This window comes from Parasteatoda tepidariorum, chromosome 3, assembly GCF_982258835.1.
Source record: "Parasteatoda tepidariorum strain Cologne lab strain chromosome 3, Ptep-v5.0, whole genome shotgun sequence".
NCBI classification, from domain to species: domain Eukaryota; kingdom Metazoa; phylum Arthropoda; class Arachnida; order Araneae; family Theridiidae; genus Parasteatoda; species Parasteatoda tepidariorum.
The window spans coordinates 115,246,141-115,259,308 of NC_141757.1; the positions used below are offsets into that span (position 1 = coordinate 115,246,141).

Consider the following 13,168-nt stretch of genomic DNA (forward strand, 5'->3'; position numbering starts at 1 on the left):
TCAGTAAAAATATTCAAAATTTAAAAGCAAATTTAATCCAATGAAGAGTTTTTATGCCATGCTCAAAGGTATCATGAAATTTCACCACATTTACAAATTTTATCACACATCATAAAATCATGTTTTGTAACTAATATCACCGAAATCATTACCGAAGCTCATCTGTAAAAAATACAACTTTTTGGCGTTCTAATAATAGTAAAACTTAGGCTATAAAATTAAAAATGATTTTGAAACTCTCTTTATAATAGTGTATGAAACTGAAAAAAATTTCTGAAAATGTAATAAATTCTTTCTAAAACATCATAATATTGGATTGTTTTCTTTTTTATGATGTTATTTCTGCCTATCAAATGCAAATTATAGAATAAGTAACCTGCAAGCATCTAGAATATCATTTGTTTCCACCAGTTTCTACTTATGAGAAAATTTGAGTAAATGGAGTTGAAAACACTATTGGCAAATAAAAGATGTAACTTGGGCAAATGGAATTCACGAACAGGGAAAGAACTTCCTCATTAGTGATAAATTTTGCTTTCAATGAACCAGTCTCAATAGTATTTTCTTTTTTCCATAAGAATAAACCTCAATTCTTCAAATAATATCCGTTATTCGATGTAATTTGCGTCGAGCTGTTATATTTTCCTCCTCTATCGTTTATTAAAGAATAAAAAAAAGTACAGAAATGCTGAAAATGTTTTGTAAAATAAGCTTTAATAATAAAAAAAGGCGTTTTTGTTAGCAAATTGTATGCAAAGTAAGAAAAAGAATAATAATGAGAGTTCGTTAAAATGTAAGATAAAGAGAACTGTTTTTCTTTAAAATGGAAAAATAAAACTTCTTTAAAATTTCGATCCATGATGTTTGTTTCATAGTAAATATCATAGTAAAAATATGATATAAATAACACGGTGAAAAAAAATTCTTGTAAAATTACCGCACTATAAGGTAATGACATTTCTGGTGAAGAAGAAAAAAAGCATAATTTAGGTCTTAAAACCAAAACTACGGTAAATAAAAAAAACTATTTGCACTTATTTGTAGTTATTTAGATCTAAGAGAAGCAGTTCATCATTGAAATTTCTTTAATTTTCAAAATCAATTTTCTAAAAAATTGCGATTGCCGGAAGGGGATCACAGGTTACCCATTGGCAAAATGGTCTATTCTTTTTTACCCTCTTTATGTGTGATATTCACCTGAACTAGTATTGAAAACGATCCAGTTTGAACTGTAGGTTAGAATTTCCGATTCTTAATTAAAACAATAAAAACAAAAATATCGTTCAAATGATGAAATTCTCTTTTATTCACAACTCAAGAAGTATTACGGGATCTCTCTGGTCCCATAACTCAAAAATAAACTCACTAACTTAATGCGTTACAAAATTAAAAGTTAAAAAAAGAAATCTAAAAAATGTATCAAACAACAGCGGTCGCCATAGCAACGCATGCAATTACGACGCATGCGCACTCTTTGCCATTACTCTTGAAGACAGTTGAAAAGTATGATAACGTCCAAACAAGGTGCGCACGCCATCAAACTCAAAACAACACCCATTTTGCTCTATGGGTAATAAACCAATTATTTCCTCCTCATACGGTAACAGTTTATCAGAAATCCTTGTTTTCAAAATTGTAGTTCTTATTACCACACATTTAGTAGAAAATATAAAACTGAAAAATATATTTAAACGAATAATTAGTTTTTATGCCACGCTCTAAAGTATCACAAAAAAATTACCCAAATTTTACCACATTTTATCTCCGATTATAAAACCTCATTTTACTGTTAATTTAACCAAAATTATTACCAAGGCTCTTTGGTAAAAATTACCGAACTTTTTTCTATTCTTCCAAAGAGCGGGAAACATGGTTAATTTTACCTTATTCTGGTAACTTAAGCCATACTTTTTTTCTCAGTTTATTAAATTCAAAAGGATTTTTGATTCATACACTCGCACAAAATCGGTTCAATGTTAGATCTTAATATTAATACTTAAATAAGAAAAAAAACGTAATAAAGTAGAACCGTTATTAATAAATATTAACGGTTCGATAATAAGAATTATGTCATGCAAATTTGCTGATATCTAAATGAGATGTTCAATTGAACAATGTTTTTCATTTAAGTTGAACTCTAATGTCCTGTAATCAGTGATTAAACGATTTAATTCACTCGATACTATTATGATTCAACGGTCACCATACTTAGGCTGATGTTAATTTGTATAATATTACGGTTTAATGAACCTCAAAATATCTAACAGCTTACGATTTCAATAAATCGGCATACAGACAGCATTAGAATTCGAATCTGCTCAAAAACTGTTCTTTATTTTAATAAAAAATGCGTAAAAAAGTCTTAATCTTAATAATTTTTATTAATTTCATTTTTTAGCTGGCATTGAGATTTTAAAAAGAAAGATTTTCGGTATTAAAAACCACAAAGTCCATGAATAATAATAAAAAGTAATCAGTAATAAAAAAAATTATTTATCAAAAGTCTTTTGAAAATCCCGGCATTGTTTTCGAATATAGAATTTCTTTTTTTAAATTTTGAAGCTTATCGTTATAAGTATTTGTTTTTCCTTAAATCTATTGAATATACGTATTAAATTTATTCTTAAGAAGTATAACGGAGGAAAATAAGCTTTATTTCTGTTAAAAAATTAACTTTTGTTGCTTATAAAAAAAAACAGATAAAAAAGGAATTCCACACTACCGTAATACCTCGAATCAGAAAAAAACGAATGAAAAAATTCATTTAACCTAATATCTTTTTTACAAGTTTGAAAAGTTTTGTTTTTTTAGAAACGAATAAAGTTTAAAGATTCGTAAATACAGGCAAAGTGACATAAACCAATTCTCTTTAATTCTGCTAAAGTTCTAGATTTAAAAAAATGATTTAAACTCAGCACATACTACACTAGAAATATTTTGTAGCTTATCAAACCCTAATATTATTCAAGTTCACCTCATCCTGGATATGGTGCCGATTGTTGGTAGTTGTTGGTGCAAATTGTTGGTATGGTAGTTGGAAATTAAACCATTTTAAGAATTAAAGCAACATACAAGTTAGCGTTTATCCTTCTTACTACCTGACATTGAAATTCAGACTGAACGGGAAAATTATTCAGTTTTACACCTTATTAATATTGCAACATTCAATATTATAGATCTATAAGATATCGATATTATAGAGCAAGACATCGATATTATGGTTCAATGTTGAAAAGTTAAATTATGTGACAATGTAATACAAATTGAGTCAAAAATGGTTCAATTTAACCTGATTACGGTTGCAGCAAATTTGTACGATATTTTAGCTTAAAGTGTCAATAATTTAATTCATTTTTGAACTGAAACAGTGTGAAAAAAAATAAAGAAAAAACTGAATTTTTGAAAAGTTTGCGGTGGTGCTAACCTTTATTCAGCACCAGCCAATTAAAGAGATGAATCTGAAAAAAGTTACGAACACGTTGTCCCTTGCTCTAAAAGAAGGCCTATTTCAAAGTGGAAATTTTTATTTATCCAACCACTTTTAAGAGCTAATCTCAAAAGGCAAAAGCTATATCCGAACTTACGATAACAACAAACCTTATACTTACTATAGCAAGCACGTCTATGTTCTTTTATATCATTTTGCATACAGCGCTTAGAACAATAGGCTGTATTTCTGCAATCCAAACATTTTATTTTTGCGGCTCTGGTGCAATCAGAAGCACTGCATATTCCCAAAGGTCCTACTGAAAAAACAGAATTAAGACTCATAAAAGCATTTCAGCAAGTTGAATAGGTGTGAGTGATAAATTCAGTGAGAGTGCGTGAAATCTGTGGAAGCAACAAAAAGCTATTTACAAAATATTCTTACTCCTTAAAAACCATTTCATTTGAAAGTTATGCCTAATAAGCTAATGTTCTATGCTTGAGCAGTGGTGGCTTAGTGGATAGTAAGCTCGCCTTTTAATGTGGTGACACGATGGTTGATCCCAGCCATAGCTCGTCGATTCGAATTCCGCACCCGGTTTGCACCGACCACAGTGCTGACGCAAAATATCCTCAGTGGTAGACAAATCATGGTTTAGAGTCCCCTGGCCGTCAGGCTAACCGTGGTAGGTTTTCGTGGTTTCCCTCTACATATAACGCAAACGCGGGTTAGTTACATCAAAAAGTCCTCCGCGAAGTCAAATTTCTCTCAATGATTGATCCAGGATGTTCCCTGGTCTTCTGGATTAGGCTACAAATACAAGGCTACGGAGTTGAACATGAGTAGCCGTAAAAATTGGGTTGACTGTTCAACGACGGTCATAAAGTAAAATAAAATGCTCTATGCTTACAGCTAATCTCAACATGATCTCGAATCGAGATGTCATTTACCAGAAAATGTTGTGCAACATTCTCTTTTACTAAATTATTTTACTGTATGTGAACATAAAACATTTATGGATGCTCAATGAGTGCACACTAACAGCCTTTGCACGCAATCGGTAAATACCCAACACCTCTAATCACAAAATGTTATTCGACTGGAGCAATTTTTATTTTTATAAAGTGGCTATAAGTCACATGGATTAGTCACAGCTGATTAGGAGTTTTATTCCGATGTTTCATGTAAATAAATATATTGCAGAAGTATCTTCATTTTAGTACGAGAAGACATTTGGCAAAAATAATGAGGAGAATCAACGCGTATACTGTATACGTAAAGTATACTCACGTATACTGTAAAAAATTCCGGGTCAAATTACGGTATAAAGTACCGCCATTTTGGGTGCATCATCCGAGAAATCCCTTTTATCGTAAAATTCATTTTTATCGTTAAATATTATACTATAATTTTTACAATAATATTTAGTTAATTTGAGAGATTCAGTGATTTTTTGGTAAATATCACAGTAAAAATTACGGTATGTCAGATATTTGATTACGTACCATGTTCTGGTAAAAATAGATTTTACGATCAAAAAAATTTGCCAGAATTTTATCCGGAATTTTTTCCATTGTACCTCAAGCTCTTATTTCTCAACAACGTGCTGTTTATTGCTTTTTGCTTAATTTTTACTGTCTTTTATGTTTTACTTTCATGTCATTACTTCTTGGTTCAAAAGATTATCTCGTTATTTTAATTTCTGTAGTTTATTTCAGAGAGGATAACAGCACTGTTAATGACTATTATACTACTCCGAATCTCAGGCCTGCACTGAACCTACTACCAGCACAAAATATTGAGAGTGGTAAAAAAAATCATAGGTTTAAGTTAAACTTACATTAGGCAGTCATGAAAAATGTTTCGACGTTTTTCTCCTCTTTTAGTTCAAAATCTGATAAATTTTACTAAATGGGAAAGATTTCTGCAGAATTCTCTCTGTATAAGGTAAAATCTGGATAGTGGAAGTTCTCTCTACTAGATATGTTTGTTTAAAAGTCAATAGGGGTTAGGAATCCCAATATCTTCCGAAATGAGTTGAAATTTGAAATGCTATAAATAGCATATTAAGACAGCACATCCAATGTATGGGTCGCCCAATAAATGACAAAATGTTTGTTTTACAAAACATTTTCTCCGAAGAACTTTAACTAATCGAGTTCAACTGAATCCCGGAATCTATTGCAATTTTATTAAAAAGGGAAAAAGTCCAGAAAATAAAAAATAAAAATCAGAAAATATCATTAAAATTCTGAGAAAGGTTAAATAGCTCAAATTAATTATACCAATCTTATGATCATAAATTATACAGTACTAATCTATATAAGTGTGAAAACACGATAGCATAAAAAACATCATATATAAAACGTCCCTGTGAATAAAATACAGATTAATACAAGCTTAAAATACCCTAATCTAATGCATTATTTGAAAAAATAGTGATCTATTTTATGATATACTAGTTTAAATTTAAGTACAGATTGTCAATTTTGAAAATAAAAAAAATTTTGCAAAAATATTTTTAAAAATAAACATTTCAGTTATTATTATTTCTAAGGCCAATTTATTCTATAAACTGAATAAAAGGATTTATCGTTCTTCTATTATGAAACTCAATAAGAGAGAAAACTTGGGTATTTTTTTAAGATCGAATAATGATCTGAACTTGACAAAAGAAAGGAATTCCTAAGTACATAGCAAATAATCTCAGTCTTAAATCAAAATAATGAAAGGAAAAATAAAAGAGATAAAAAACTTTTTTATAATATATGCTCAATAAAAAAGAGAGAAAATGATCCCGTCATAATTGCAAATTAATACTTTACGAAAATAGTTCATTCTTTTCTTCAATCAATTTCTTTTTTTTAGCTAGTTTAACTGATTTTTCTCGTGAAGATAATTTTTTGCAAAAATAAAGGATGAAATACACTTGTCTTTGTGATAATATTTAAGAATCGAATGCGGAGAGTTCACATTATTTATATATGCCAATATCAAGGTATCTACAAATTAAAAATTAATGTACGAAGAAATTTTATATTAGATTACATAAAGGAACAACATTTTTAAAGTTTGCTAAGATTTAAATAAATATTTGAAAGATAATACATTTATTAAGTTACACATTTTTCGAATAAGTTTAATTCATTTAAGATTAAAATGTCAAGGTGCAACTAGCTGGAAATAGAAAAACAGAAAAGTAAATATTTGAATTAAATATTATTGTTACTTTCTCATGTTTTGTGTTTGATTTTACGGCTGGCTCTAAGAGACATAATTTATTTAAGATTGATCCAATACATACTTTATTTGTATTACAATTAATAATTATCTATATTTAAATGCATAGAAAGGCTATGTAATTTCCGACGCAGATAAAAGATATTATTAATTTAGCATTCATACAATATATTGCTTGTTCACAATAGCATAAATAATTATCTATATTTTAAATGTAGATAAACCTTTATGATGTTAGTGATGGAAATAAGAGATATTATTAATCCAATTAATAATTTGTTCTCAATTGATGTAAACAATTATCGATATTTTTTATTTCAGACTACACTTTCATGTTGTTATGGACGGATACAAAAAAATGTTTTTAGTTTTTCGCAAATCCAATGCATACTCTGTCTGCAGTGAAGTACTGTCCCTGACCAATTTATTCGACGCATTAATTATCTTTTAATCTTAATTATCAGGTGATACTATACAGGTTTATTCTTTTTACGCGACTGAAACCGGTTTGCACTTGATAACGCTCGTGTATCAATTGGTCAAATTAGACGATATATTATACTAATTCAACGGTTGGATAAATTAGACGATATATTATACAAATTAAGAATATTTATTATATCAGGTATTGTATTAGTATATTATAATAATTAGACCAAAATTTTAAACGCACTGTAGTTTTTTAGTAATTACATATTTTGCGCGAGTTTATAGGTAATACGTTTACATTTAACCATACATGTAATGGGATATAATTCGGGAGATTTTTTATATACTTCCGATTTGTATTCATTTTTAACGTATTGCATTGCAATCTTAACCAATTGAGACACGAACGTAAACAAGCGTAAACCGGTTTCAGCCGCAAAAATACAATAAAGCTGTATAGTATGACCTGATAATTTAGGTTTTACATAGAATCTTATAGCGAGTCTAATAATTTGGCCAGGGGCTATATAAATAAATATCTATATTTTAATATATACAAAATCTTTTATGTTTTTACTGACGGAAATAAAATATCTTACTAATTTATCATTAATTAAGTGCGCACTTTGATCGAAATGATATAAATAAGAGTCTATATTTCAAATACAGACTAAAGTTTCATGGTGTTACTGACGGAAATAAATATTGTTAGTATGTCATTAATCCAATGCAAACTTTGTTCGAAATGATCTAAATAATTCTCTATATTTTAAATGTAGGCAAAACTTTTATGTAGAGAAAGTAGCGGAATGCATTAAGAAACACGGGATGATATTGAAGAGATGTGATGGCTGTTGTAATAAAAAGAGGGCGTTACATAAAAGTTATATTTTTAATATTTTTGAACTTTGTGAAGTTCAGAAATTTATGACTTTTTATTTTACAATACAGATACAATTTTTTTATAATCTGTATATTATTTCATTCGTATCAACAATGTAAAGTTATTTATATACTTAAAGAAATAAAAACCAAATTTTTTATTTTTTTAATAAGCTCCTGCTATACGAAATTATAATTATAAAACTGAAAAACTCAATAAATCCTACTATGGAAAATAACTCCTTGCAGTTCATTAAAATATTTTTTTTTAATTCTTGTTTATGTTATTCTATTTAAGGGTTTTTCTTTTTGCTAAAATATGCCATCCTTTTTACTTGCAGCGTCTTAAAATTTATAGGCCATGTACAGGCCTAATGACATTAATTTATATGATATGTTAAGTCTGATATGTTAAGTCAGATATGTTTAAAATGTGTGAAATGTTGACCCATATATTGATTACGTTATCTATTTCTTTTATATGATAATGATATTTCATCTCTTTTTCTTACTTATATGATTACAAAAATCAAATTATCGAAATGTATCCTTTTCTTTTTCTTCAAAATTTGATTTCAACATGGGTACTAAATTATTTAACTTCCTTAATTTCTTACCATACGCCGGTACTTTTGGTAGCCTCTTGGGTGGGTCTGGTGGATCAGGTACTGAAAAATAAACATGAAATGAAATTTAATTTAATAATTAATAACTGTATAAACTGCATTTCGCTATATAGCATGTAAAGATAATGGTCTGAAACCTTTTCTCTTTATTGTCTGTGCTATCTTATAAGCCATAAAGAAAAACTTAGGATAGGATATTTAATTAACAAACAAAAGTTTGAATTTTTTTAGCGGTCATAAGTATAAGATTAATCAAATTTATAAAGGCAATAGATGGATTATGAAATATTTATTTGCCCTTATTTGATTGTATTTATCTGTAATATTTATTTATCTTATTATTTTTCAATACTATAATTATATTTTAAATTTTGATTATTATCCCGATTTCAAGGCTTAAAATTAAAAGTGTTGTTTTTTATTATAGAGTACTTCAAGGACATTATCTTATTAGGCAACACTTTATGATAAACATGATTAAAACAATATATAACTTTTTAACCGCTTTAAAATTATCGAATATTAATCGTGTTATTTTTAATAATGATTTTATGTAAAAAAATATCCATTAAACTTATTTAACTAATGTAATGGATACAAAATTGTAAAGCATTATTAAATATTAACTTTTTGCTCTGTTCCAACAATATTCTCTTAAGCGAAAAAGATTTAACTAATTTTTATGGTAACCAAAAATTTTAAAAAAATAATAATAAACTAAATTGTCGATGAATTTACAAAGGTAACCGAGCAAAATGATTCGTTTCAAAACAATTGAGAACAAAATCTGTGTAAATACAAGAAAAAAAATGTTGGGATCTTTCATTTAAACTTATCTAACTTTGGATCTTTTATTTTTACTAATTTTTAGCTTTGATGCAACATATTGTTTATCTCTAAGACATCAAAAGTACTTCTTAGCAATCGGTGGGATTGGTAAAAGGAGGTAGCAGAAAAAAAGCACCCTGGTAACTGTACAAAATTATTTGCTATTATCTTACTCATAATTTTTAAGTGATTTTTTACTATTAAGATTTTTAAAAAAAGTAACTTGCAATTATTTTTTGTTCAGCATTCGTAAAATATATCCTAAAATATAAAATACAAGAAGGAGTTTGTGTTTCAGATATTCAATTCTTCAAATCATTAAGTTTGAAGTAACAATATTCAGAAGACATAAATTATTTTTTAAAAAAACACACATATTTTGTATTAAGTTTGCTGCTTTAATAAAACTCAAGTCAAAACTCACGTAAGGGTTGCAAATAAATTTCTTGTGAAGGAAACACTCTCTCGATATTTAATGAGCTTTCTTGATAAGGATGGACAACTTCTAAATTATCATCCAGAAACTTGTATTCTTTTTTTCGAATGATTTCCGATAGATTTCGATCTCTCTCGATGACCCTTCGCACATCACTGAGGTATAAGTCATTTTGTAGGTACAGTTGACCAATAAGTTCTCTGGAACCATCAATGTCCGTTATTTGATAGACGTAATACAGATCTTCTCTAGGGGGTTCTGGAAAAAAAGAGTATAGGCATTTGAAGTAAAAGAACAAAATAAGCACAAAAATATTTAATCAGGTTTCCGTTTAATTTGTATCATTTGGCTTCGGAAATAATTAATTTTATTTTTCAAAAATGTTGTTTATTATCTACACTAAGTTTTGTGTGTTTAAACAAAACAGACATAGACTAAATTTAGCATATAAATATAATTGTGCCTAAGGAATTCAACCATTAAAAGCAATAACAAGTTAGAGTATTAAGAAAGAGTGTTATTACAAGGCATTTGAAATAGAAGAACAAAATAATCACAAAAATATTTAATCATGCTCCCGTTTAATTTGTATCATTTGGCTTCGGAAATAATTAATTTTATTTTTTAAAAATGTCGTTTATTATCTACACTAAGTTTTGGGCGTTTAAACAAGACGGAAATAGACTAAATTTAGCCTATAAATATAATTGCGCCTCGTGAATTCAACCGTTAAAAGCAATAACAAATTAGAGTATTGAGAATAAGTGTTATTACAAGGCATTTAAAATAAAAGAGAACAAAATAAACACAAAAATATTTATTCAAGTTGCCGTTTAATTTGTATCATTTGGCTTCTAAATTAATTAATTTTAGTTTTTAAAAATGTATTTTATTATCTGCATTAGGTTTTGTGTGTTTAAACGAAACAGAAAGAGACTAAATTTAGCATATGGGCGATTCCATGAAAAAGGGGAAAAGCATCGGAAAATTCAAATAAGAATAATGTTATTTTGGATTTTTTCTGAATTAGAAATGTTTGAAGTTTGATAATTTATAAAAAAAATTTGAGAATTCAGTTTTTTAGTGTTGGTACCCCATTGAACATTGGCATTTGCTTGTTCTGATTTGGGTGAAGAACATGGTCAGATTCTGAAAATCGGTAAGTTAACATTATCTTCCTTTCAAAATGTTCCAAAGAATAAATATTGTTTATTACACTTAGTAGAAGTATTGTGCAGTGTTAAAATAACTTTTTGTTGTTAAATTCACTTAATTATATAAATTTCTACTAAACATTAATGCATGTAACGTAAGTTACCAAAAACTAGGAAAAGTTTTTATGTGTAAAAAAAACATGTGATACAAAAGTAAGAACATTATTTTTTCTTTCTTAGATTCTAGCACTAAATAAGTAGCAATAGTTTTCCTTTCAAATATTATTTATTTATTGTTTTGTGCACTATTCAATATATGTAACGCAAGTTACTGACTTGCATGTAATGTAAGTTACCAATGTGAAATGAGTTCATTTCTTTTGAAAATTGGCATATAAACTAAATAAGATGTATCCAGTTACAATAACAAAGTTTAAATAAATAAACACTGCCTTAGGATATTAATTTTATTGAAAATCTTCGCATTAAATCTTTTTATTGGGTGTTGGCATTCATATGTTTTCAAAGTTGGACGAAATCTCTCTACAAGCTAATGGTGGCAAGAAGAAAGTGCAAGCACGTTATCTTCTTCATTCAGTTCGAGAAATGTACCAAATGTTTATGGAAAAAAAATCGAGAATGCAAAATTGGAAGACTAAGTCCTTTGAGCTCCGTCCAAAGCATGTCTTGCTTAGTTACAAACCTCCTAGAAATGTTTGTCTTTGTAAGTATCACGAAAACTTCGGATAAGCTACTGAAGCCTTCAGAAAATTCCATAATGTTCCATCTTACGCAATTCTTCAGAAAATTATTTTTATGTTCAGAAGAAACAGATGAGTGCTGGTCTGGAGAATGTGTGCCGGTGGATATCAAAAATGTTCACATCTGGTCAGATGGGCCAGGGAGTCAGTTCAAGAATCGATATATAACTCCGGTCTTACCTGTTTTTGAGATTCATCATGGAAAAATATTGATGTGGAATTATTTTGCCACGTCACACGGCAAGAGTCCAGTTGAAGGGACAGGTGGATCTATTAAAGGAAGTGTAAGAAATGTCGTATTGAAAAGAAAACATATTGTCATCAATGCCTCTGAGTTTGGGGTAGCAACACAAGAGCATTGAACAAAAATAAATATGGTAGGAATCAAACCAGAAGATATTAAGAAGCGTCAGAAAAAGTTAATCTGTCTAGTCTATTCTCAAAAGCTCCACAGATTAAAAACATTAAGCAGATCCACCATTTAAAAGTTCAAGAAGGTATACCAGAAGGGTTTTTTAGGTGAAAGATGTTGAAAAACAAAATGATGAATCCAAAATAAAAGCTGGAGATTGGTATATGGTTAGATACGAGGAAATGTTATATGTGTGGTAATGTCTGTTGAAGAGCAAGAATTTAAAGTCAATGAAATGGCTGCTGTGGGAATCTATTGGAAATGACCAGGAAAAGAAGATGAAATATTCTACAGAAAGAAAGCATGGTGAAAAGAATTGAGCCCCTATACTAGTTAATAACAGAGGACATTATAAGTGTGCATAGTAATGTCTAAATCAAGTATGTAAATCAAAAGTTTTTTTAGTTTACTTCATGTACACTTTTTCTCCCTTGCACTATACTGTTTAAATATGTTAATTTGCATTTGTACATTATTGGAGTAAAAATTTGATGCAAAGGGAATTTCGTAACGTAAGTTACTGTAACGTAAGTTACCCATATAAAAAATTATATTTAATTTAACTTTTGAAATAAAATCTTAAATCTAGGTATAATAAATATTTAAACATGTCAGTAAAATGATACATATAATCTTAATCAATTAACATTTGTATAAGAACAGAATTTTGCCTTCAAGCATATTGAAAATTTATGCCATTCCTTTTTCAGTAACGTAAGTTACCACACTAGTTTTAGATTTTTACACTGCTTAAATTGAAAAATATTAATTATTCTAATTAGGTTCCTTTTGGTTTTGATTGTAATTTTAAGAAATCACTTTATTTTAGATTGTGTATTAGTATTATTTGTTTGCTTCTAAGTTCTCAGTGCAATAAAGTTTCCGTGAATGTAACGTTACCATGGAATAGCCCATATAAATATAATTGCGCCTGATGAATTCTACAGATAAAAGTAATTCTAAACTAAAGCGC

The 13,168-nt window shown here is 28.5% G+C and overlaps 1 protein-coding gene across 5 annotated transcripts in view; it reads right to left on the reverse strand.

The window, feature by feature from the left end:
• Window positions 1–13,168, reverse strand: part of LOC107436417 (uncharacterized) — a 145,312-nt gene that overhangs the window by 8,247 nt on the left and 123,897 nt on the right. For 3 of the 5 annotated variants that reach the window (XM_087159950.1, XM_087159953.1, XM_087159952.1), the window contains 3 exons: window positions 9,857–10,126; window positions 8,596–8,646; window positions 3,609–3,746 (listed from right to left, as the gene is read on the reverse strand). In XM_087159950.1, the coding sequence (XP_087016076.1) occupies window positions 3,609–3,746; window positions 8,596–8,646; window positions 9,857–10,126 (459 nt within the window). The remainder of the gene's footprint in view (window positions 1–3,608; window positions 3,747–8,595; window positions 8,647–9,856; window positions 10,127–13,168) is intronic. The other 2 variants (XM_087159954.1, XM_087159951.1) reach the window with 1 other exon arrangement.